The 24,599-nt window shown below is 58.4% G+C and overlaps 2 protein-coding genes across 13 annotated transcripts; one reads left to right on the top strand and one right to left on the bottom strand.

The window, feature by feature from the left end:
• The first annotated feature begins 822 nt into the window (after window positions 1-822).
• On the top strand, window positions 823-4,987 carry DOK1 (docking protein 1). The gene is made up of 5 exons (XM_082237502.1): window positions 823-960; window positions 2,154-2,450; window positions 2,770-2,866; window positions 3,166-3,338; window positions 3,839-4,987. Exons 1-5 carry the CDS (start codon window positions 892-894, stop codon window positions 4,871-4,873), a joined length of 1,671 nt encoding a protein of 556 aa, XP_082093628.1. The 5' UTR covers window positions 823-891; the 3' UTR covers window positions 4,874-4,987.
• A 489-nt stretch (window positions 4,988-5,476) lies between these two features.
• On the bottom strand, window positions 5,477-24,573 carry M1AP (meiosis 1 associated protein). Of its 12 annotated transcripts, none has more exons than XM_082236479.1 (12): window positions 22,210-22,365; window positions 20,584-20,622; window positions 18,900-18,981; window positions 15,479-15,776; window positions 14,344-14,529; window positions 13,347-13,536; window positions 10,088-10,264; window positions 8,896-9,052; window positions 6,919-7,060; window positions 6,473-6,691; window positions 6,076-6,219; window positions 5,477-5,875 (listed from the first exon to the last, which is right to left on the bottom strand). In XM_082236479.1, exons 4-12 carry the CDS (start codon window positions 15,740-15,742, stop codon window positions 5,744-5,746), a joined length of 1,611 nt encoding a protein of 536 aa, XP_082092605.1. In that variant the 5' UTR covers window positions 15,743-15,776; window positions 18,900-18,981; window positions 20,584-20,622; window positions 22,210-22,365; the 3' UTR covers window positions 5,477-5,743. The 12 variants fall into 12 exon arrangements, with proteins under 12 accessions (XP_082092605.1, XP_082092596.1, XP_082092599.1 ...); XM_082236470.1 differs by having other exon boundaries at window positions 22,229-22,288; XM_082236473.1 differs by lacking the exon at window positions 22,210-22,365 and adding an exon at window positions 21,524-22,180 and having other exon boundaries at window positions 18,896-18,981.
• Window positions 24,574-24,599: the final 26 nt, after the last annotated feature.

Here is a 24,599-nt window from a genome sequence, read left to right as displayed (position 1 = left end):
CATTTGTGTTCCCTCCTCATGATGGAATGGAAAGGGAACAAGAGCCCTGTGGCTGCTGCTGAATCACCCCAAAGGGCACCCCGCTCGTCCAGCCTCCTGGCTACCCCCCCCCCCATTGCCAGCCAGATGCCCATCCTGGGAAACCCGCCGGCGAGTCCAGAGTGCGACAGACCCCTCTCCTCTCCTGCGGCTTCCCTGCCCGGGCCGACTCCGCATTGCGACCGAGAAGCTCTTCGGGGCTCCAGGACAGACCTGCAGCGCGGGGCTCCTCCCGCCCACGGACACGCGCTCCCACCCGAGACCTACGAGCTCCGGAGTCACGAAGCAAAAGTTTCGACGACGTTTCTGACGTCGCAGCCAACCCCCCGCCCCGGGGGACTTGCCGCCACGCTTCAAAATACAAACGCGCTTCTTTCTTCTGCGTCGGCTGGGGATTATTTTTTCCTTTAAGGTGGCCTCTCGCCTGAATGTCCGCTCTAGAAAGCGGACTGTTTTCTCAAACTTGTTTTGGTCCCGTCGAACTTTTGATGTTTCTGGTCTTGTAACGTCCCAAACGCAGAGGCAAACTTTGGATCACGAAACCAGTTCGCTTCGAAGCTTTCCTTGGCGGTGGCCACGCCGTCCGGGATGAGGCCCGCCGGGCTGGCCGTCCTTCGAGGCTGCTTCCGGCCAGAGGGCGGCCCCCAGCGCGGCCGCCTGCCCCCTCCGGCCCGCCCCTTCGAGGCAGGGCTGAGCCAGGCCAGCGCCCCCATCCCGGGCCTGGGGGCGGAGCCGCCCCTCCCCGCCCGGCGGCTTCCGCTCCCTCGGCGAAGCCCCTCCCCGCGCCGAGAGGCGGCGGCGGCGGCGCTGACGGATCCGGAGCGGCGGGGCTGCCCGCGGCGACTCTTCCGGATGGACCCGCCGGTCAAGGCCGGGCCGCTCCTGCTCCAGCAGCCGTCGGGGCTGCGCATCGGCGCCAAGGTAAGGGCGTCCTGCCGCGGCCGGGGCTCCTCGGCCGGGGTTGCTCCCAGCGCCGCCCGCCCTCCGGCGCTTCCGGGATGGGGCGCTGCCGGCAGCGCGGTCTCTGCGCGGGGCGAAAGCGCGGGCGGCCGAGGGGCGACTCTCCTGGACCCGGCGCGGCCCGGAAGCGCGGCCCCTTCGGGATGGGGGCCCCGTGGGCTGCCCCGGCCCCCTCCCTGCCCGAGGCCCACCCGGGACCCGCTCCTGGGCTGCTCGGGGCACCTCCCGTGCTCTCCCTTCTTCCGACGCCCCGTCGAAGCCAGAGGAGCCGCGCGCGAAGGAAGCGGTGGCGGCGGCGGCGGCAGCCTTCCTTCCTGCCGCTCGGGCGCCTTGTCTCGCCCTCCGGGGCCGCCCGTCCAGCTTCCAGCTCTGGGTCCGGTCCCGGCGACGGGCTCTGCTCTCTTCTCGGGGCTTCCCGGCCCTTTCCACAAAGGCGCGCCAGACGAGCGCATCCCCCCCCCGCGCCCCGGGGTGCTAATAGGGGTACCTGGTTTGGCCCAGACGGGGCGGGGCGTCGTGGACGCTGCCGGGAGCAGAACTGGACCAGGCCGGGTTGACCGCTCTTCGCCCAGACCAGCCTCCTTCAGGGTCTTTCCACCACTTCTCCCCCCAAGTGGAGCACAGGACCCACAACACCTCACTGAGGGAGGGGAAGCCCCGTGTAGGGACTTTCTTAATCTTTGATGCTTTACTCTATGGCTTTTTTATATTTTGATGGAAGCGGGTAGGGCAGCCCAGCTAGCTGGGCAGGATATAAAGAAATAAAAGCATTAATATGATTAAGAAGTGGCCTGCTTCCTCCTTCATCACTGGAGCCCCTCCCCAGAGAAAGAAGCTAAAGCCTCTTAAGCCCCCATTGGGGCGCAAGGGGATCGGCTCCTGCAGGGGGACTGGTTGGACTGCACTTCCCATCAGCCCCTGCTCAGCAGGGATGGGGGCTCCATGTTGGCCACCAGGGGGTTGTGTGCGTGTGCACTGGGTTCTCCTCGAACCTGTTGGGCCTCTCATATGCCAGCTGAAGGCAGCGAGGGGAGGGCCAACCCTTCCCTGGTTATGTGCAAATTCCCTACTTGCAGAAAGGCAGGCTCCAAGTGCACGGACCGTGTGTCCCTGCGGCTTCTCCGGCCCCATTTCCCCTCTGCCTCTCGTTGCAGCGATGGAAGAAGAGCTGGTTTGTGCTCTACCCGGCCAGCCCGCATGGTGTGGCGCGCCTGGAGTTCTTCGACGGCAAGGAGGGTCCTGTGCCAGCGGAGCGCGTGGGCACCAGGCGCCTGGACAAGAAGATTGTGCGCCTGGCGGACTGCGTGAGCGTGGCCCCCGCCCCAGAGGGCAGCCCCAAGGAGGGCCTTTCCGCCTTCCGCCTGGAGACCAGCGAGCGCAGCTACCTCTTTGCCGCTGAGCCCCACGAGGCAGCCGACTGGATGGCCAGGCTCTGCGAGGCAGCCTTTCTGGTGAGCCCACCCTGGGGGGGCGGTTGGGGGGGGTCTCAGCGCCTTGCAGGGAGAGGCCCTTGCCTGAAACCCTGCTCAGCTGCTGCTGCCAGCCAGTGTAGACAATACTGTGCTGGCTCTGCATAAGGCAGCTCCCAATGTTCCAGGGACGGTGGAGGGCTGGTCAGCCTTGGCTGGTGGGAAGAGCCCCCCACTTCACTCCTTGGCCCCCCTGGCCGTGCTCAGGGGCGGCAGGGGTGCTGGACGCCCCCTGCAGCAGAGGAGCTGCCATTCCTGGGAAGGGCTGGGGGTGTCTGCTGACGGTCTTCTCTCCCGGCAGGGCAATCCTGGTAAAGCAGCACAGCCTGCAGCCGACTGCGCTGGGGGGCGATCCCTGGAGATGGCCATGAACGCCATTTATTACTCCCGAGAGGAAGGTAGGAGGCGCTCAGGAGCAGAGCTGGCTCCACCCTGTCCCCGTCAGACTTTCAGCCAGTCGTCCCCCCCCCCCGCCCCGTAGTTTGGGTGGTGGGGCAGAGGGAGTGCCATAGGAAGTCACGGCTGCTGCAGGACAGAATTGCATGCGGGGAGTCCCCCGCTTTGGAAAATGCAGCTTGGGCTGGGAGGATTCTGGCTGCCAGGGCTGCGGATTCTGGGGTGACGGCTGCTGGGCGGGTGCCTGCCCCCCCCAGGGTCCCTGGGGGTCTCCTGCTCTGACTCTCCCCCTTGGCCACAGTCAGCGAGTTCTGGGTGACGGTGCAGAAGACGGAGGCTGCTGAGCGCTGCAAGCTGCAGGGGGTCTACGTGCTCAAGGCGTCCGGCGAGGGCCTCATCCTGGGGGACCCCCACTCCAACCAGCCCCTCTTCACCTGGCCCTACCGCCTGCTCCGCAGATATGGCCGGGACAAGGTGGGTCCAGGAGGAGGGGTGCATGTGGGGGGGGGAGGCTGCATTACTGGGGGCCGGACCATGGGGGCAGAATGATGGAACCCAAGGAGTGATTTAGTTGAGATTCCTGCATTGCGGGGGGGGTGGGACTAGATGCCCCTCAGGGGCCCTTTCAATTCTGCAACTCTGTGAACAGGAGGAGCTGCTCTTGCTGCCTGTTTGCCAAAGAGCTGCCCTAGGAGAGCTGGTGATGGGGGCTGGGCTCCCTCAGTGGTTGAGGAGGTGCCCAGCTGGCACTGGGTGGGGCAGTGGGGAGAAGCCCCCGGCCTTCTGTGCTGCCCAAGGGCTTTATGGCCAGCTCAGAAGCTCTCTTGCTGGCCCTGTGGGATTCCTGGCTGGCGGGGCTTGTGCTCAGAGTGGGCAGAGCAGGGGTGGGGAGGTTCCTGTGCCCCTCAAAGGGTGCCTCTTGGCCCCCGGTGCTCCTTTGCGGCCCCTGACTGTGCCCGCTCTCTGCCCCGCAGGTGATGTTCTCCTTTGAAGCCGGCCGGCGCTGTGAGTCTGGGCCAGGCAACTTCACCTTTGAGACCAAGCAGGGCAACGAGATCTTCCACGTGGTGGAGGCGGCCATTCAGGCGCAGAAGGCACAGGTGGCTGAGCATCGCCACAGCACTTGCTCCCTGGACGCCGAGGTGGGCCAGCTCCCGGGCGCCCTGGCCGGCTCGCTCAGCCTGGAGGGGGAGAGCCTGGCGCCCGCTCTGGCCCCCGAGAGGCCCGGCCTGCGCCCGGCCCTGGCCAAGCTCAGCGCTGCCACTGCGGCGGAGGAAGAGGAGGCGGTGGCCCCCGCCAAGGGGCTGGCCCTGCGAGACCCTCTGGCCAAGTGGCCCAGCACTCCCCCCCGCTCCCCGCTCCCTGAGGTGCCAGGACACGCACTGCCCCCCGAGGACGCGGGCAACGTCTACTCCGAGCCTCTGGACGCGCTCAGAGCCCCTCGCCCCCGGCCGGACGCCCTCTATGCGGAACCCGTGGACAGCCGGCGCGAGGGGGGCAAGGAGCGTTGCCCTCCCCAGAGCAAACGGCTGTATGAGGAGGTGGGGCCTGGTGGCGGCCAGGACAAGCACATCTACGACGAGCCGGAGGGGCGGGCCCAGTGGCCGACCCCCACCCCCACTGCCATCTACGACGAGGCCCGTCTCCCCTGCGAGGCCTGGCGGACGCAGGGCATGGAGAGCCCGGCTGGCTACGAGCTGCCCTGCGTGCTGGGCATGGGGGAATATTCCGTGCCGGCCTTCCCCCCGAAGCAAGGCCTCTCCAAGCCCCCCAAGCCCTGCCCTGCCCCAAAGCCCCCCCGCACCCACAAGAAGCCCCCCCAGCCTGGAGCCCCCAGGCCGGCCCCCGGCAACAGCAACAACAACAACAGTGGCCGCGGGGGAGAGGAGCCCCTCTACAGCAAGGTGGTGAAGCCGCCCCTGGCCAGCCCCGGTCGCTCAGGTCGGGAGGAGCAGTCGGTGGACGAGAGCCGTCCGGCCTCCGTCTACGAAGACCTGGGTGAGATCTGATGGCTCCCAGGGAAGTGGGGGGGGGCAGGGGACCCCCTTGGGTCCTTGCAGGATCCGTCTTGGGCGATATTTTTCTACAGATGTCTATTTTCATATTAAAGCATTTTGTTTCAATGGAGCTGAATGCATGGGGGGGGGGGCTGAGTGCCCCAGGGGGCAAGGGGTGAGCTGCTTTGGGAGGCTGCAGTTTGGAGCAGGCCAGGAGAGGGGAAGCGGAGCCCTGCCTTCTGCTCCTGCCAACCGTCAGGGGGTGGGGGGACCCTCCAATGTGGGGTGTCCTGCTTCAGAGCATTGGACTGTCTTTTTTCCTGGTGGGGGGAGAGACGCCCCTTTCCCAGCCCCTGAACTGCCTGAGAGTGATCAGCCGCCACCCCCCGCTTCCTTCCACTAGTCCCAGGCAGAACTCCCTCCCCCCAAAAGATGCAGCCTGGGGTGCCAAGGCGGAAGAGGCCCAGGGAGCGGCTGCAGCCCCCGCCCCCTGCGCTGCTTCCTCCTCTGTGGCTTCCCAGCAGGTTCCCTCTTCTGTCTTCCCCACAGCTGGGGGTGTGTGGGGAGTGCCCTGCTCTTGCGGGGGGGGGGGGAAGAGAAGGACACAGCTCAAGGTTTGGTGCAACAAAGACAAAAGTTTATTGAAGGGGGTCTCCAGAAACTGGGGAGGGGGCTTCCAGCCACGCTCGTCCCCCCAAGCAGACAGAGATCCAGGCATTTCTGCAGAGGCTCCAGTTTTGCCACACGAAGGGGAGGGACAACTCCAGCCCAGCCCCCCCCCCAGGTGCTCAACAGGGTGCTTGTCTGGGTTGGGCTCCTCTTTTTGTGGGAGCTCTGGCTCAGCGGGGCCTCCATGGGGCGAAGGGAGTGGCCCCTGCGGTGTCACATGGTGTCCAGGAACTCTTCTTCGTCTCCGGAGAACAGGGAGAAGGCGGGTGGGCGGGGGGCAGCGGGTGCCATGCGCAGGGGGGCCACCATGGCCCTGGCCTTGCCCAGGTGGGGGCGGGTGCCCTGCTGTGGGCAGAAGGAGGAGGTGGAAGAGGCAGTGTGACCCCCAGGCGAGGGCTGGTCCCCCTTTCCACTCCCGGGGGGCACCGGTTCCCTTTGCATCTCAAGCGGTCTGGCACAAGTGGGGTGGCCCTCCGCCCCCCAACAGCCACTGGGGTGGCCCTTTGCGGCCCTGTCCATGGGGTGAGGGTGCCTGCCATACTTACCTGGCGGGGCAGGTGCCGCTCTGCCTTGCGCTCGGGCCGGGAGGGGGGTGGGCGCCCCAGGCTGCTCCTCAGGGCTTGGTACAGGGGGGCCCCCCCACCCAGGGGGCTGTAGGCCGGCTCCAGCTCCAGGCCGTCCAGGAGGTTCTGCCGGGAAGGAGCCAGCGGGGAAAGGTGGTTTCATCATGGAATCAGAGGGAGCATCCCAAGCCGATGGCGCCCAGCCAGCCCCTCCTGCCACCCCCCCGCCAAAGCCCCCTCCCAGCAAGGAGGAGGTGCCAGCCCTGCATCTCCACACCCCCAGGGCAGGAGGGTGGGACCACGATGGTGCAGCCCCTGGGACCCTCTCCCGGGACCGGCGTCCTGGGTTGTGGGTGGGCTGTGCTGCCTGGCTACTTGCCTCCATTTGGCTGAGAGTGGCCTGGGGAGGCTCCGCTGGCAGGAGAGGGAAGCTGCAGGGCAGGAGGAGCTCGCGGCCCACCAGGGAGCAGAGCAGCAGCGAGGCGGCCCCTTCGGAGGGCAGGAGGACCTGGAGGGGGCTCGGGCAGTGGGGACCCCAGCCGGGACCGGGGGCCACTGGTGGGGGCTCATATTTGGCCAGCAGCAGCCAGTTTCGCTTCTGAAAGAGGAAATTACAGTCTCAGGCACCCCCCTCCCGGGGGGGGGGGAATGTGTGGTTCTCCTTCCTCTTTCCCAGGGACCCTGTGCCAGGGAGAAGGGGGGTGCCCTCTCCTGAAGGCAGGCACCGTCACATGGCGGGGGTCACTATGGCTTAGCCCTGCAGGCATGGAACCTCCCCCCCATAACTCAGTGCCTTGCGACTCTGCACCCTCCGCCCCAACTCACCCACAGACAGTGGCAGAGGGCCCGGAAGAGTTGCTGGTTGGCCTCCAGTTCATCCCAGTTCATCCGCCAGCAGCTTGTGGGCCGGATGACCAGAGGCAGCCCATAGAGCAGCGAGGTGCACAGGCCTTTGGCCTCCAGGGCCCTGCAAGAGACGGGGGGCAGGGCCTTGGTCGGGGGGGGGGGGCAGAGCCTGCCTCCAGCTCCCAGGCAGCACCCAGGGCCCCCCAGGACTGGGAATGATCTAGGGGCAAGTGACTCCCCAGTGGAGGAAGGTTGCCGCATGTGCAGCTTTTTAGTTTGCAGAAAAGGCAAGTTTTAGACAGCATCAAAGTGTATAAAGCAATGCTTGGCGTGGAGAGAGTGGATGGAGGAAAGATTTCCTCTCTGAAAACCATGGAGTTGGTGGACATGGCAGAAAGCTGAACGTTGGAAGACTCTGGACAGATAAAAGGAACTTCTTCATGCAGAGCAGAGTTCACCAGTGGAACTCCCTCCCTCAGGAGGCAGGGATGGCCACCAGCTTGGAAGGCTAACTAAGAGGACGAGCCTAGTCCTGGGCCCAAGGGCTCTGGTCTGCCTCTGGGGCCCCAGGCTTCTGATTCCCAGGGGCTGGAAGCCCTTGGAGCCCTTTGGGGCATCAGGAGTCTGGGCTGGAGAAGCCACTGGCTGGACCCTGCAGGCTCACAAGAAGAATTGGAAGGGAGAGGGGTTCTCAGAGGGACCATTTCTGCAAAGCAGTCTGCATTTCCTGGCAGGATGTCCTGCGCCAAAGGGGAACCTGCAGCAGCCTGGCTGTCAGCAACTGCGAGAACAGCCAAGAAGGGGAAGCTGGTCTTGCTGCTTGTGTGCCTGTCAGCTGCTTGCCTGCCTGGCAGCTCCCTTGGGGGGGGCTCTGTGCTGAGCTGCTGGGGGTTGGAGTGGGGGGTGTGGCTGTCCCCAAGCAGAGCGCCAACCAGCCTCTGCCCTGCCATGGCACTTTTGAAAGCAGTGCACTCCCTCCCACCCCGCAATGCACAGCTTGCCACCAACTGGGGTTACATCAGCAGACAAAAAACCAGGCCACTTGATAGGCCTGTGACTTGCCCAGCGTGGCTCCGAGGTCTTCTATGACACCCACTCCTCTGCCCCCTTTGTCCACCTGCCCATGCCCTGGGGGGGGTGTGGAGAAGGAGAGCTCTTAAGGTGCTCCTGCAATGGGAGCGAGGGGGGGGGGGCTTCCTGGCCTGCCAGAGCCTCGCGATCTGTGGCTGCACCTCCTGACACACTTTGTCCACGTTGGTGGGGGCACTTGGCCCCCTCCCCCCATGCAGATGGGAAGTGGGGAGCAGGGAAGAGGCTGCAGGGAAGAGGCTTGGCTTCCTCCAAGCAGCCATTTGTTTGTTGCTATTTTTCAGGCTTTGTGTTGCGTCTTCTGCCTCAGGCTCTCCCAAGGGAGGAGGATCCCCCCCCAGGCTGTCTGCAATTGTGTAAGCCAGTGGGGGCTGCTGCTTGTCCTCCCCACCCTCCTCAAGCGCCCCTGAGCCAGGCAAGCCAGAGCAGGTTCAGGGGAAGGGAGCAGCCGGCCCAGAACAGGAAGCGCAGGGGGGGAAGCACAGCGGCAGAGAAGCACACTGGCTCCAGCACAGCAGCTGCCCTGCCCCCCCCCCCCCGAGGGGCCCTTTGGCCAAAAGGTCCTGTAGCCCAGAGAGTGAGTGGCCAAAGCCAGATTTCCTGAGTTTTAACAAGACCCCCTTTTTGGGTTAAGAGTGCATCTAAGCATGGACAGAGTGCTTCTCACTGCAGTCACACCTCTTGAACATGGGACAGGGCTCCCAGGGCAGCTGACGTGGCCACAACACAATTTTTCCATTGGAATCTGGGAACTGGGGCAGGGCTGAGGGGCACGGCAGGCTGGCCCTCTTCTCAAAGGGGCCCTTGGGGGCGCTCCCAGTGTGTCTCCCCCCCCCCGCCCCACTCAGATGGCTCCTGGGCAGGTACCTGAGGATGCGGAGCTTGCGTGGCACCAGGCCTGGGCCAGCTGCCATCCAGAAGGGGCCACTGGCATCCTCCCGTTGCACGGTGGGGCCATCTCCGCAGGCGGAAGTAAGCAGAGCGGGGTTGAGGAGCCTCTCCTGGGCATCGCATTTCACGCACACTGCAAGGGCAGAAGGCAGCAGGGCTAAGGGGGCGCAGGGCATGCTTCTGCCAAGCCATGGCAGCTGGGGACCCCTCCAGCTGCCAAGGACCCAGAGCCACTGCCAGCCAGAGCGGGCAGCACTGCCTGCCCAGGATGAATCTCAGGGCAGAGGGCGAGGGCTGTGCCAAGGACTGGAGAGGTCAGGTTTGTGTCTTTGGGCCGATGTCCAGGGCAGAAGACCCCGCTACCCCATGGGAACCCCTTGGAGAGGCTGCCCTGGCCTGGTGGGGGATGGGGCAGGGGGCAGTTCAGCCTAGGGCCTGGGGCACAGCCACCGCCAGGCCCCGTCCAAATTCAAGGCACCACTCTTGGCATTTAATGCCCCCAAGGACTCTCCCCTCACAGACTACAGCACCAACACTCTGGAACTCAGTGCCGATGGGAACGATGCTAGCACTTTTGCTGCAGCACTTTGGAGACCTAATTATTATTATTATTTGTTTCAGTAAGCTTACCCATGTATGTAAATTTGATATGTATTCAAATATATGGTTTTATTTTTTCAAAACCATTGGGTTTATTTAAATTCTGATTCTTTTTTTACGTCAGCTTCCTTGTAACATTTCATTGTATGTCATTATAGTACGTGTGTGTATTTATTTGTGTAAATAAGAATTTCATTTATGAGTGGCTTCCCATGAGGGGTGCCGAAGCAACTTACTACGCAATAATTTATATGAAACAAATACGGAAACAGCAAGAACAACTGCACACAGGGAAACAATTTAAAAAACCAAAACATTTGTAAATGTAAAGGGAGTTTAGAATACTGGACAAACACTGAATGGGGCAGAGATGTTTAGCAGCGGAGGCAAGAGACGAGGGCACCCGTCTCTCTCCCACAACAGCAAGGGGTCCCAAAGGGTAAGTGCTGGGTGTGGTGTCAGCAGGCTCACAGAAGCAGGGAATCGTAAAGTTGGAGAGACTCCCTGAAGAGGAAGCTTTGGGTCTGGGTGAAGAAGCAACACAGGAATCCCATTGGCTCACCCTTACCTGGGCAGCTCTGGGCTGCAGTAGGGGGGCAGAGCGCTCCCACGGGCAGGAGGAGGTGGAGGTGCTCCTGGTCTGGGCTGTGGTCGTGGAACCAGCCCTTGAAGAAGGTCTCCAGGGCCACCACATCATTCTCCACAGTCTGGAGGTCAAGGACTGCGCCCAGGGTCACAGCGCTCTCTGCAGGGAGAGGAAAGGAGCCCCATCTGCACATGCCTGGGTACCCCCCCCCCCAACAATGGCTCAGCCTGGGCATCCCAACAAGTTCCTGCCACCCCCCAGAACAAAGAGACAGCTCCCTTAGAGCAGCCCCCCCCGATGCCCACAGCTGCATAAGCAAAGTCTGGGGCTCCTGGAGGGTCAGCGTGTCCTTTGAGTGCCCCACTCCCAGGCCTCAGGAGGAAAGGAGCTGCCAGCCTGGCCAGCCCATCCGGTGCCACCCTCCAGGGCCATGAGCTGCCTGCGTTCTAAGTCACCCCACTTGGTGGCTGCCGTCTCTGCCTCTTCTGGGGGCCAAATCTGTGCGGCTGTCCTGAGCCTCCCAGCCTCCAGCTTCCTTGGAGGCCTCTGGTTCCAGCCGTGTGAAACGCTCTCGCTCCACTTTCTCCGCACCAGGTACCCTCCTATAAGCTATCATGTCCCCCTCCTCCCCCAAAGCCTTGCTATTTTTCTGAACAAAAAGCCCCGAATATTGCATCGCCTCCTCCTCCAAACATGAGAAGAGCCGCTGGATCAGGCCCGTGCCCATCTAGTCCAGCATCCTGTTCTCGCAGGGGCCAAGGGGATGCCCCAAGGGACCTGGGCGCAAGAGCAGGACTCTGCCCTCCTGGGCTTCCTGGCATTCACAGGCCTGGCTGTCTCCGAGGGTAAAGGCAGAGCAGAGCCCTGGCCAGCCCTCTCCTCATAGGAGGGTCGCTCCAGCCCAGGGATCTCGTTGGCTGCCCTTTCCCGGGCCAAATGTTGTCTCTTATTGCAGCTCTGCTCTATCTTTTCTGAGGGGGACAAGAGGAACTGCCCAGAGTAGGCCAAGCACAGATGCAAAACATTTAGGAAGCACCTTGAAGTGGTTTCACATGACAAGAAGAACACATAAGACCACTGTGTATCTAAGGACAATTTCAAGTCCAGCAGAGACCCTGCCTGGGACTCGCATCTCTGCTGGGGAAGCTCCTTGCAGGAGGAAAGTCTCCAGCAGAGGTGATGGTGATCTCTGGGACCAGGGTGACCTTGTCCCACCTCGTCCCCCAGTGCAGAGACCCCCAGGGCACTGGGGCAGGAGGCCCACCAGCTGCTGCTGCAGGAATACAAGACGATGAGGCCACGGATCCGGCCACTGCTGCTCAGAAACGGGCACCCAGCAGGGGCTGGGGTCTCTGCCTGCAGGAAGCCTGTCCCTCTCTGGAAGCAGAGCCCTAAGTCGGTGGCTGGGAGAAAGGAGAAGTGGGAATCCTGCCTGCCTTGTTAGCAACAGAGAGAGGACCAGTCACAGCTCAAGGAGGCTGGCTGGCTTAATCCGGGCTGAGCAGGGGGATCAGGCCAGCGGGGGGGGGGCCCAAATCTGCGCCTGAGAAGGAGGCGGCTCCGGATTAAGAGCGACAGATGCCACCATCTGTCCCTCCCCAGCAGCCCCACTGAGGAGGCAGGGGGCACACAGCCCTCCGGCGCCCAGCCAGGGGGGCAGCCACCCTGCAGAGGGAAGAGCCGGCAGCCCAAGCGAGGGCAGAGACAGGGTGGCCGTGCCCACTAGGGGGCAGCAGAAGGCCACTGCTAAAAATCCTGGCGGCTGCCGGAAGGCGTTCCTGAGGCTGTGCATTGTGATATTGCCGGTCTCTTTTCCCTTCCCTTCCTAGGAGCCCTAGCCTGGAATCTGCTACTTGCTGCCTCCAGCAGCAGGGGCACTCTGAACTTTGTGGGGCTTCCCAGGGGCATCTGGGGGGCCAGGCAGACTGGCCGGGCCTTGGTTCTGATCCGGCAGAGCTCTGCCCCAGTCCGGTCAGGGAGCCACACTCCAGCTCCTCAAGAGACCCAGGTGGACCAAGGCTCCCTGCAGCTGCTAGCAAGAGACCTCCGAACGGGAGGGGAGGAAGCAGACCCAACGCACAGCCCAGCCCCTTTCACTGCTTTCCCTTCTGCATCGGGGGTGAGACTGAAAGCCAAAAGTCCCCAGCGGTTTCTTTGGCTTTCCCCAGAGAAGGGCTTCCGCCAGCCGGCCTGGCCAAAGGGTGACTTGGGGTGGGGAGTGCGTTTGTCTCTCCACATCAAGTCAGGTCGCCTCTGCTGGGGCCTGTCTGGCCCACAGCCCTCTCACGATCTCTTTGCAACCGGCAGTGTGATGGTTGCACAAAGGGCAGAAAGAGCTGCCCTGGCTCGTGCCCTCCCGAGGCTCCTGCCGGCTCCCTTTCAGGCGCTGCTGGTGCCAACCCACAGCTGTGCGCCAGTTTCCTGCCTTTCCCCCCAAGATCTGATTTGTGGTGATTTCCCCCCACTTAAAATTCAGCGCCAGCGCCAGCCAGCCCAGAGGGGGCAGGCCAAGTGCCGCAGAGGCTTTCCTGGGCTCTCGCGCCTTTAATTAGAGGTTTCCCCCTTTGGGCCAAGCGGCTTCCTCCGCCTCTAAGTGCTTCCTCCTCAGCAGAGCTTGGGATGAGGCATGAATTATTCACTGAGCACCAAGATCTGCGACTGGATCTCCCGACTCTCCCAAGTCTCAGCAAAGAGCAGCCCTGGATGCCCCGGGAAACCCGTCTCTGCCCTGAGTGTCACCCTTTTAGGTGACACTCAAGCGCAATTACCTAAATTCCTCCTAATCCAGCCAGATTCAACTGGTTCCTCTCCAGCTGCTCTCTGCTAAAACTGAGCAGCCTGGGAGGTCCCAGCGCAGATCTCTGGCAAGCCTCTTCTGTTAATTTCTCCTCCCCACCTGGTCGGGGTGGGCTTCAATTAGTGGCATCCTTTCATTGTCTTTATTTTATTTTAATGTGCTGTAAAAGCCAAAGAAGAAAATGTAAAAACCCATGAGAGGACCCAAGGAATTAACGCCACCTTTCCCACTGCCCCGCAGGGAACAGAAACTGACTTCCTGTGCACTTAGGGGGCACTTTGCCAGCCATTCACCGCCAATCAGAGGCAGAAGCCTTGAGCATGAATGGCGCTTGCTCTGGAGCAGACACCAGAGGAGCATCCCGGAGTGATAATAACCCCCAGCGGGAGGCGAGGGGCCGCTTGGAAGCGTCATTTGAAATCCCACAGGTTGGGGGCCACTTACCCCCACGGCTGCCGCTGCTGCTGCTGGGGGTGGCTCCCTCTCCGTCCTCCGCCTCAGGCACCTCCTGCAGCCCCCTTGTGGAGACCTCCACCACCTGCAGCTGGCGGAGGCTGACCAGGTCAATGCCCTGCAGCCCAGCCTCCAGCTGCTTGGCCACCTTGGCGCTGGGCTGGCCAGTCAGGATGGTCATCTGGAAGAGAAGCCACATGGCTGCCGGAGACTCAGAGGGGAGCCCAGAGGGGTGGGGGGCGCATCAGATCCCTGCTCAGCCAGGAACCTCACTGGGTGACCTTGGTCCAGTTCAATGCACCTCACCAGGATGCTGAGTGGATAAATTTGGGGAGGGATAGATGGACATGTGCCCTGAGCTTCTTGAAGCAACAGATGGCAGTGCCACCAGCCATCTGCCCAGGCTTCCTGGTGCCCCTCTGCCATGAACATCCCTGGCAGTAATGGGACACACGAGAGGGAACCTGCCACTCCCCGGATTCTGGCCCCTGTCATGCGGGATTCTGTGCAAGGAATCAACTTGCTCTTTCCATGCAAACTGGTGCTTTGCAGAGCTCCTTGTACTGCCTGCAGGATGGCAGAGGTGGGTTTGCAAGGCTTCCTCGTCTTGCTGGAGGCTGCAGCAGAGGCAGGCAGAGAGGGGGCAACTCAGGAAGGGATGTGGTCCTGGGGGGCACCAGAGGCTCCTGCCCACTACCATTATTATTATTATTATTATTATTATTATTATTATTATTATTATTGCCTCTGTGCCAGCTTCTGCTTGGGGAAAGATAGATGTTTGGGCAGAAATCTCATAGGGACACCGAAGACCATCTAGTCTAACCCCCTGCAGTGGAAGACCCCCAACCTGGCTGGAAGGTGATGGGGGAGATGGAAGTGGAGAGAAACAGCGACCCTCCTCCCTAATTGGGCAGTTGCTAGTTGGTGTGCAGCAGACGGGGGGGGGGGGGCTCCCTCTGGCCTCCCCAGTCTGGCCTCCTCTTACCTCCAGGGAAGAGCTGCTCAGGGAGGCCCCCGCCATGCCTTGCCCCGTGTACTGCTTGAACTGTTGGAGCCCATCCTGCACGGCCTGGACTAGGGCGTCCTCCTTGAGGTGGAAGACCCCCTCAGAGGGCAAGGCGCGCAGCTCCGCCAGGCAGCTCTGGAGCCGAGAGAAGCTCCCTCTCACCGGCTGCAACGACAGTGGGCAGGAGATGTGTCTCAGCAAGGGCCCAATGCCTCCCCTGTGAGGGGTGCTCACCTCTGGGGCGGGGGGGGGGGAGGGAAATAGCTGCTTCTCGTCTCCTTTCCCAGGAGGAAGACCCTGCCCTGGCACTCTGCCCACAGCTTCTGCCTGCTCCCCTGGTCTCTGGGATGGGCATGAAGTGGGACACATTGGGCACTGGAAAGCCCCTCCCCCGAGATGCAGCTGCTGGGGCTGTTGCTGGGGCTGGCCTGGGCATCCTGGCCGGGGGCCAAGGCAGAGACACGGCCAGGGTGCTGAGCGCAGTTTTGCTGCCAGTTAGCCTGAGTTAATGAGCCCCTCTGTGGGCAGGAGACACCCGAGTCTAGACATGCTTGGCCAGGAATGAGCTGCAGCCCAGCCCAGGCACTCTGGGAGTCTGCTGAGGGCCATGCAAGGAGGCAACTGCCTTGTCTGCTCGGGACGAAGGTGGCCAGCTTCTCTGAGGCTCAGCTCCTCCAGAGGAATGAGGGGTCCTCTTGGCTTTGGGGACAGCTGAAGAGTTTTCTGGAGGGGGAGGTCTGTAGCAAGAGCAGGGCAATGCCCTCAGAGGTGCCTGGCGCAAGGAGGCCCACCTAGCCTAGCGCCCTGTTCTCACGGGCTGCCAACTGGCCAAGCAAGGGAAGCCCCCAAGCAGGACATGAGCGCAACAGCAGGGCTCCCCCACTGGCACTCCGAGCCGCGGGCATTGGGAAGCATCCAGCCCCAGACAGAGGAGGCAGAGCCACAGATCGCCTTATGCTCCGTGCATTTGTCTAATCCGCTTTTAAAGCCATTGGTGCCTCCTGTGGGAAGGAGTTCCATAGTCTAACGACACTTTGCATGGAAAAGAGATGCCCCCTTCAGAGAGATGCCTCCCCCCACGTGCTCACTGTGCCCCCCAGCAGCACTCACTCACCACAAAGGGCAGAAGGCACTCCTGCTGGCTCTGGACCACGTAGAGGCTGAGCAGAGGGATGCGGGGTGGACCCGCCAGACTGCAGGCCAGAGAGAAGACGTTTTCCAGGGCATCGCAGAGCTTGTGGCAGGTGTGGGCCCAGTGGGAGGGGTGGGCTTCCACCACCAGGATGTGAGGGGGCTGCCAGGAGTGAGAGGTGGCCCCAGCTCCAGCCAGGCCTTTGCCAGCGCCATCTCTGCTGCCTCCTCGCGGTCCAGAACTCATGGTGGTCCAAGGGAAACAGAGCTTGCGGCTGCCTCTGAAGAGGGGAGAGATAGAATGAATGTGCTTTCCTCACCCACCAGCACCAACCCCCCCCCCACTGGGAAAAGACCCCCCATCACCAACAAATAGGGGGTGGAGAGGGCAGCAGATGCAAAGCAGTCCATTGCGGCCATGCCCACCCCTCTCTGCCTCCCTCAAGCTCCCAGGCCTTCTTCCTGTGCCCACGCCAACTCTGGGTCTGGAGGCAGGTAGGCTGGTGGGGGACAAAGAGGACTGTGGCCCAAAGGGGGGAGTGGCTTCCTTGTTCAGGGACAGAGGGCAGCCCACCTTCCTCCTGCTAGGGAGGCAAGGCCCCCAGGGAGACTCCGGGGAATGTGGGGCATCCCTGTCACATTCCAAGGCCCTCCATGCTGCTGCCGCAGCTGCATCCTGGCACCGCAGGCCTAGCCCCCAGTTGGCAGCAGGAGTCAAGGTGAGTCAAGGTGGAGAGCAGCCGGCTGTCGCTTCTGCTTCATCTCTGTGTTCAGAGAGTCTTGTCTAGCCAGCCAGTTTCTCACCAGCTTGACAGGGATCTCTGGGAGGCGTCTGTGGGGGGGGGCGTGAGGCTCAAGAGCACTGGACACACATTCCTTGCCCCATGCTGCCCTCAAGTTCTCTTCTAAAGGCTTATTTACTCTCCTGCAATACTGATACATTGCCCAATAACAAAGGCTCTCCGCCATTTACAGTAAAAATGAAAAGACTACCAAATAATAAAACACAAACGTCAAATCTAAAAGCAAACTAACCCCAAGCCGGCCAGAGAGAGCAATATCAGGATGTGGGATCTCACGAGCACCAAAGAGGCTAAAGAGAATGACGTGTCTGAGGAAATGAAAACGTCTTTAGCTGGTGCAGAAAAAGGCTATGGCGTGGGCCTCAGGAGAGCCTCGCTGGGGGGACGGGACACAAAACTGAAGAGAGTCTTGCTCAAGGAACCTTCTCCTTCCCCCACATCCAGAAAAGGGCCTTGACCCTTCAGCTGCCCCGGCCTCAAGCCTTTGGGGGCCTTAAAGGGTAATAGCAGCACGGGATTTCCCCCATTATTAACAGGGTTGCAAACAGATTGTTTCTTTCTGGAAAAAACTAGCCCTGAATTGAGTGCTAAAGTTCCACTACATTTCCAGAAGCGGTCTTTATGCCCCGTGAAAGATCACTAAAAATGCAAAAATTAACTGGCAAGGACACCTTGGGAAAGCAGCGCAGGCAGCATGGTGTGACCCTGTCAGCCAAACGCCGCTGCTGGCCTGTTTTAGACAATCTGGAGTATCCTGACCATGTTCAAAGAGACCCAAGACACACAGGAGAACACCCCCCACTCCTTTTCATTAACGCCAGTGGCAGGAGGGCAATTCCCCCAGGGCAAGCGCAGGCAGGTGAAATGGGGGGGGGGGTCACTCTGTCCAGGGCTGATTAAACTGGCAGAGAAAGGATGGCTGCAGCCCCAGGGCAGGGCAGCAGAGGCAGAGCAGATCTGCCCCACAGGGCTGCCTTGAGCAGCCTGGCAGGGACAGGGGAGGAAGAGAGTGGCGTTCTTGGCAGGGACTCTAGATTAGGCTCATTCTAAGTGGCTTCATTAGAGAAGGGCTGGCGGCCAGCCTGGGCTGCTCTTGCATGAGCAACACAGGCTGCCTTCGCAGACACCCCCCTCCCCCCCCCGCCCAGCAGCTGGCTGCAGCCTGGGACTTGCCCTTCAATTATATATCCTTCATTCCATCTAGAAAGCTATGGGGGGGGGGGAGCTACATCATCCCAAAAGGAAGACTCTTATTACTCTGGTCAAATGAGATCACAGGCGATAAAGAGATCTCTTCCTCCAGTGCAGCAGCAGCAGCAGCAGCAGGTGGGCTGAGCGGCTTTGGAGCTTGATTGAGAGTGGAGCCTGAGAGTCACCAACTCCCCCCCCTCAATATGCAGCACCCCCCCCCCCGAGAGGTGCCTCAAGGACTGGGTGACACTGGGTGACAGGGTGGCAACCGAAGGCATCTACTCAACGCACCAGCTGCACCAATGGAAGGATCCACAGGAATCCTCGCAAGGAGAGCAGCAGCCTTTGAGAGAAAGTGGAGTGTCAGAGGCACAAGGGGGGAGCAGGAGGGAGGAGGGGACCCAGTCACCACCTGCTCAGCGCACCTGGTGCTGAGCTGACAGGCGAAGCAATGAGCACGAAGAAGGACTCCCGGGCACAGGTGGGGGGGCAGGGAGGGGGCAGCGTGGCAGCAGGGTGGAGCTCCCGGCCTGGACCTGAGCACTTCACTTCCTGGCTGGCTGGGCAAGGCTGAGTTGGAATCATGGAAGCAGCTGCTCCTGGGATGCAGGAGAGCAAAGATGGGGAGAAAAACAAGTGGACCAGGGCTAGGAGAAGACTAGGAATGCGCTACCAGGGTGCAGTAATAATATAACATTCTTATAATACTAGGGTGGTAGTCAACAAAGTTTTACTCAAAGTAGACCCACTGAAATTAATGAATGTGACTAAGGTAGGTCCATTACTTTCAGTAAGTCTACTCTGTGCAAAACTTAGATAAACAATGTCCGTAAATGAAACAAAATAAAAAAATCCCTTCCAGTAGCACATTAGAGACCAACTAAGTTTGTTATTGGTATGAGCTTCCGTGTGCATGCGCACGTCTTCAGATACCTGCGGCAGACCAACACGGCTACCTACCTGTAACTAATGCCTGTCATGTTTTAGTCCTCCAGAAAAGGGTTCTGGAGATGCAGAAGGGCCTCGAGAAGCTGCAGCCTTTTGCTCTGGCTGAAGATGCAAAGCGCATCGGGCCAGGGAGACCCAGGGCTGCAAGAGCAAAGGGGCGCCTCCTGAGGCAGGAGGAAGAGGTTGCGCCTTTGACTACTGGGGGGCAGAGGCAGCAGCGGGCAAACTGTGTTGTCAACCGCTTTGCTAGGATGTCCTGCGGTTTAGCCGTTCTCCCTGGTCAGGCAGCTTAAAGCTCAGAGAGCACTCAATCCTGCGAGAGAGGTTAAAAATAATAGGGGGTTTTTCAGCTATGTTCAAAGCAAGAGGAAGAACAAGCAAGTACCTAGTAGGTCCTCTGTGTGGAGAAGATGGAGAAATACTGTTGGGGACAGAGGAAAGGCAGAACTGGTCAACACCTACTTTGCCTGTGTCTTCGCCCAAAACGAGAGCAGAGCCCAACCTGGTGATAACAGAATAAACACCGCAAGGAGGGAGCTGCTGCCTAAGACAGGGAAAGAGGAGGTCAGGGAACACCTAGCTATTTTGAATTAATTCAGATCTCCAGGGCCTGATGAGCTGCACACAAGGGTGTGAAAGGAGCTTGCTGGTGTACTATCAGAGCCTCTGCCTATAATCTTCGGGAATTGTGGGAGAACAGGTGAGGCTCCTGCAGACTGGAGTCCGGCAAATGAGGGTCAGACTTGATGACCCTTGGGGTCCCTTCCAACTCTAAAAGTCTCTGATTGTTTGTTTATATGGTGCCATCAGTATGAATGACACTTTACAGAGTACAGGTCCCTGTCCCAAGGGGCTTATGATTTAAAACTTGACAGAGGGGAGAAAACAGAGGAAGGAGAGGAACAGGGTTTCAGTTATACATGCTTAGGATCAGCTACAGGGCCTGGGAGGTAGGGGGAAGGGGTTAGTCAGATGTTAGGAAATGGGCCTCACACCCTGTTAGTGAGCTTCGCAGGGCCATTCGACTGGCCACTCTTGGGGACCAAACCCTTGACCAGCGAAACAAGATGAGGCAGCTGGGCAAGGCCCATGTTCCCAACAACCACGCAGGTCCAGAGTGTCTTGCTCTTGCAGTGGACGGGAAGGCCAGTTCTGTGGAAGGCCTAGTCAGGACTCAGGGAAGCACTGTCTAATTTGCCTTCTAGTGGGTTATTTAACAGGCCCTAATTCTGGAGTTAGCCCAAGAGAAGGTTAATAAAAAGCTGTCTGAACATATTCTGGATGTGCCTTTACAAGCTGGTAGATGCAACCCTTTTATCTCACCATCAAAGGCAGAGCAAAAGCCAGCAGATTAAGGTAATAGTTCAACAGACTGAAGATGTGCCCAGTTTCACGGGAGGGGACTGGCGCTAGATGGATTGCCCGGCCCAAGATTTGAGGGGGTGTGTGCTCCCCACCAACTTCTTGTCTGGCTGCTGCAGTTCTGTGGCCTCTGCTGCCAAGCAGGCGTCCAGGCCATGGCCACAACCGCAGCAGGTCAGAAAAGAAGCCCCAGCCAAGTTGTGGAAGCTCTTGCCCCTAGGAGGTCACCTCGGGAGGCTGTTCCCCAGGGCTGCCCAAGCCGCTTGTCCTGGCTTATGGGGCTTGCGCTGTACTTTCACTCTCTCTCTTCGTTCTTCTTCCTTCCAGTTTGTTCCTATTTACATACCACTTTTCCTCCAAAGAGCTCGAGGTTGCATGCATGCCTCTCCCCCATGGGACACGATCCTCACAACAACCCTGAGAGATGGGGCAATTCTAAGAGACCGTACCTGCCCCAAGGCTCATAGCTGAGTGGGCATTTGCACCCTGTCTCCCAGCTCCTGGTCCCACACGCTGCCCCACACTGACTGTTTCTGATGTAACACGCCCCGGGTGCAAAGCAGAAGGGCTGCTGCCAAATTCCAGCATATCTGCTTCTTTGTTAATCAGCAAGTAGATGGAGCCTCCAGCTGCAAGAAGAGTCGTCAGCCAGGAGAGAGGTGCCTTGTTCGCAGGAAAAGGGGGCTTCTCACGCATGCCAGTGGCTCCCATTTTGGCCTCAGACGGGGGAAACTTCCCTCCAACCTGCCTTCCCCACGTGCGCAGAAGTCCCCCATCATCCTACCTGTTACACGAAGGAAAAGCCTCTCAGCCCAAAGCAGGCCTGGAATGGAGAGAAGAGAGGAGAGACCGAGTCAGAGGCCACCAAGGCCACTCCCAGCCCAGGCAAAGGGGGCTCCTGAGTGCCCCCCACCAGACATTCAGGAGATGGTGCCTGGCATGGGGGGGGGGCTGGCTAGACCAGGCCAGTGGCTTCCCCAGGGGAGGGGAGGCCTTTCTCCCCACCAGGCGCAGGGGGGCTGACGTGGCCTTCACCGCTTGAGGGCTGGGGGCCAGCCGCTGTGTCTACTGGGGGGGGCAGACATGGGGAGGACGACAAAGTGGCTTCTCCCTGCTCTGCCCCCAAGACAAGGCCCAGCCACCCCCAGCCCAGACGAGGCAGGAGACCTTGGCGGGGAGTTGCGGCTCCAGCGGCAAAATGCCCCCCAGCTGCCCCCCTTCAGGGCAGGGCCTTGTCCTCTTGCTGCCCGGGGGCTCAGCTGGGGGCCAATTGGGGGTGCCCCCTCCCCGAAGGGAGCAGGGGCAGGGGGGCAGGCAAGGCCCCAGCCTGGCCTGGGCCTCCATCTGGGCCTCCTCCTCCTCCCCCCCCGTCAGGCGCCTGGGCCTGCCGCTGCCATCTAGTCTGTCCCTGTGAAAGCTGTCCATTTACGTGCTTCTCATCTCAGGTCTTGTGTCTTTTATGCCTGCAGGTTCTTGATACCTTGAACAAATGAAAAGAATAAGAATACCCTATTTACGCGAATCTAAACGCACACCCTAATTTTTGCGACATGCCGTATTTTTCCATGGATAACACCCCCTTGTATAAGACACCCCTTCTTTTGGGGGACTCAAATTAAAGGAAATGGGGGGAGATGGCCCATAGTTGTTGAGCTTTTTTGGGGGGGAGGTTGCCAAGATTTCTTGAGCTTCTTGGGGGGGGGGGGATGCAGAAAATCGCTAACCAGAACGGAAAACGCTCAGATTCGCTCGCGACGCCGAACACACAGGAAGCGTCTTCCCGCTCGCCAACAGCAGCCGGATATTGAACGCCCGATTGTGGCAGCAACAGCCAACGCACGGCAGCCAACAATCACCCACCAAATCGCCAATAATAATAATACATTTATACCCCGCCTATCTGGCTGGGTTTCCAACAAAATATTAAAATACAATAGTCCTTCAGATCTTAAATACTTCCCTAAACAGGGCTGCCTTCAGATACCTCCTGAAAGTCTGGCAGTTGTTTTTCCCCTTGACGTCTGGTGGGAGGGTGTTCCACAGGGTGGGCGCCACCACCGAGAAGGCCCTCAATGACAACCTGCAACTCGCAGCTGCAACCAATCCCCCAGCCCCACAATGCACTGCCTGTGTGTAAGACGAGTCCCATTTTTAAACCTTATTTTTTAGTAAAAAAACCTCGTCTTATACAAGGAAAAGTATGGTAATTTGGACAAAAAAGGTGCGCATGACATTTGAGTAAATACGGTAATAACCACCCTGGGGGCAGAGGAAGGGTCAGCTGGGGGGGCACCCCCTAGGAGGGGGGTCCTCTGCCTGAGAGACCCCATATCCTTTTTGTGCCTGGGGTGACTCTGGGCAGGAGGCAGGGGGACCCCAACTCTGGGGGAGCCCCAAGCAAGAGGCTCACCTGGGCGGGTGCCACCCACCTGCTTGAGCTGGCCTTTGGCCCGTCCTCGGCCAGGGAGGACAATGGCCGGCCGGCCGGGGGTGGGCCTAAGGCCAAAAGAAAAGAGGCCGACTCCTGGGCTCCAGCCTCTTTTGCGGTTCTTCCTTCCAGGACCCCAAACAAGAGGGCCTCAGGCAGCAGAGCGGCTGTTCTCCCATAAGTGCCCCCCCCCAGGAAAAAAACCCCACCCTGGACACCAAAAGGCACCCAGTCACTGAGGGCCAGTCATGGAGAGCGCTGCTGCTTTCAAAAGGATTTTTAATAGATTTCTTACACGCAATTAACCCCCCCCCCCCAATGATTTTGAAAAGTTGTCAGACTTAATGCCAAAGCAGGGAACCTGGATCTAGTGCCAACTGGCACTTGATTCTTCTCTGGGTTCCTGGATACCGCCCCCACATTATGAAGAGTTTGTGGGTACCAGACTCCCCTAAATTCCTGGGTCTAGTAGGTGTTAGAATGTAATCAATGCTTGGAGTGTTGAAACTGGATACTAGACCCATGTGTATTAAGCTGAGTGCTAGACATTTCTTTTTAAAAAGAATATTTTATTGGTTTTCCTAACAACAACAACAACACCACAATAAAACAAAACAAATTGATTTCCCTCTAGTCCCTTCCCTGGTTCCATTATTTGTCGATATACTGCATGTCCATTATTAAATTTATAATTTATTTAAATCACTATTGTTCATTCATTCTGAAATTACAAGTACTTTTAAAACCCTGCTAATGTATTAACCCGTGTATAATGCTTCTGCATATATGCAATAAACATCTTCCATTCTTCCTTAAATTCATTGTCGTCTCTGTTTCTTAGTTTCGCTGTCAGTGTTGCCATTTAACTTGCCAATCTTCTTTAGTTAGGGCACCTTCTTCTTTCCAAAGTTGTGCTAGTAATGTCCGTGTGGCGGTTGTTGTTGTTTAGTCGTGTCGTACTCTTCATGACCCCCTGGACCAGAGCACGCCAGGCACTCCTGTCTTCCACTGCCTCCCGCAGTTTGGTCAGACTCATGTTCGCAGCTTCGAGAACACTGTCCAACCATCTCATCCTCTCTCGTCCCCTTCTCCTTGTGCCCTCCATCCTTCCCAACATCAGGGTCTTTTCCAGGGAGTCTTCTCTTCTCATGAGGTGGCCAAAGTCTTGGCGGTAGTTGCATACATACATAAATAAATAAATAAATAATGTTGTGCTTTTGGTAAGTCCACTTCTGTAATACCTAGTAGGAAAGCTTTTGCATTTTTAAAAAAACAAAGTTTATTTTAAACATCTTCTTCAGTTCATTATAAATCATTTTCCAATATTTCTTTATAATTTTACAATCCCACCACATGTGGAAAAAGTCCCTTCTGTTATTTTACATTTCTAACACTTGCTTTCCTTAGTTTTATACATTTTTGCTAGTTAAGTACCATCTATACATCAATTTCATATAATTTTCTTTAATCGCCACACATGCTGTAAATTTAAACTAATTCTTCCATAATTTTTCCCATTCCTCCATCTGAATATTGTGTCCCACATCTTGTGCCCAATTAATCATAACTGATTTAACCTCTTCATCTTTTGTTTCCCATTCTAGCAACAGATTGTACATTTTTTATATTAACTTTATATCATTTTCTATTATTTATCTCTGAAAAATTGAAATCCTATCTTTTTATGATTCTTAAATATTTCATTTAACTGTAAATATTGTAACCAATCTGTTACATTCTCTCTGTTAAATTCTTTCAATTTTAATTGACTTTCTGATTCTATTAACAACTCTCTGTACGTAGCCCATATTTATCCCCCCCCCTGATATTGCCTCTAGTGGAGAAAGCCACCATGGTGCTTTTTGTTCTAGTATTCCTTTATACTTCTCCCAAACTTTAAATATTGCTTTTTTATAGTATGATTTTGAAAACTTTGATGTACTCTTGCCTTTTCGTACCAGAAGTATGGATGCTAGCCAAATCTATTGTCATGACCTTCCTAATCTAATTGATCTGTATTTTTTAATTTTATCCCTTCCTGGATCCAACAAATACATTTCTATTTGTTGGGTGCTAGACATTTCTAATCCCCTGGAATCAGCAAATTTTAAGAGCTAATTAAGCTAGGCTAAGCTTCCCATGTCCAGGAAATAGCCTGCTTGAAGGGCCATTAAGACACAAAGATCAAAAAGATTTGGTGTGAGACGGCAAATGAGTGGTGCCTTTCCCTAAACAGATAAAGCCAGAGCTTAGAGAGGTTAGAATTAGGAGTTGTGTGACTGAGATGCAAAGCAGCAGAGAACAATGTCTGGTGTCTGTCTGGATCCAAGGCTGCGTCCATGGGAGATGCAATGAACCCCTCCATCATTGGG

This window comes from Podarcis vaucheri (genome assembly GCF_965113315.1).
Source record: "Podarcis vaucheri genome assembly, chromosome: 9".
NCBI classification, from domain to species: domain Eukaryota; kingdom Metazoa; phylum Chordata; class Lepidosauria; order Squamata; family Lacertidae; genus Podarcis; species Podarcis vaucheri.
The sequence above is the reverse complement of the archived record's forward strand: the minus strand, read 5'-3'. Positions and strand labels throughout refer to the sequence as shown.

Coding starts and splice junctions, on each gene's coding strand:
- DOK1 (XM_082237502.1), top strand. CDS start 892: ATGGACCCGCCGGTCAAGGCCGGGCCGCTCCTGCTCCAGCAGCCGTCG. Junction 961..2,153: donor GGCTGCGCATCGGCGCCAAG/GTAAGGGCGTCC, acceptor CTCTCGTTGCAG/CGATGGAAGAAGAGCTGGTT. Junction 3,339..3,838: donor GCAGATATGGCCGGGACAAG/GTGGGTCCAGGA, acceptor TCTGCCCCGCAG/GTGATGTTCTCCTTTGAAGC.
- M1AP (XM_082236477.1), bottom strand. CDS start 15,742: ATGAGTTCTGGACCGCGAGGAGGCAGCAGAGATGGCGCTGGCAAAGGC. Junction 9,053..10,087: donor TGCAGCCCAGAGCTGCCCAG/GTAAGGGTGAGC, acceptor CTGCCCTTGCAG/TGTGCGTGAAATGCGATGCC. Junction 5,876..6,075: donor AGCGGCACCTGCCCCGCCAG/GTAAGTATGGCA, acceptor TTCTGCCCACAG/CAGGGCACCCGCCCCCACCT.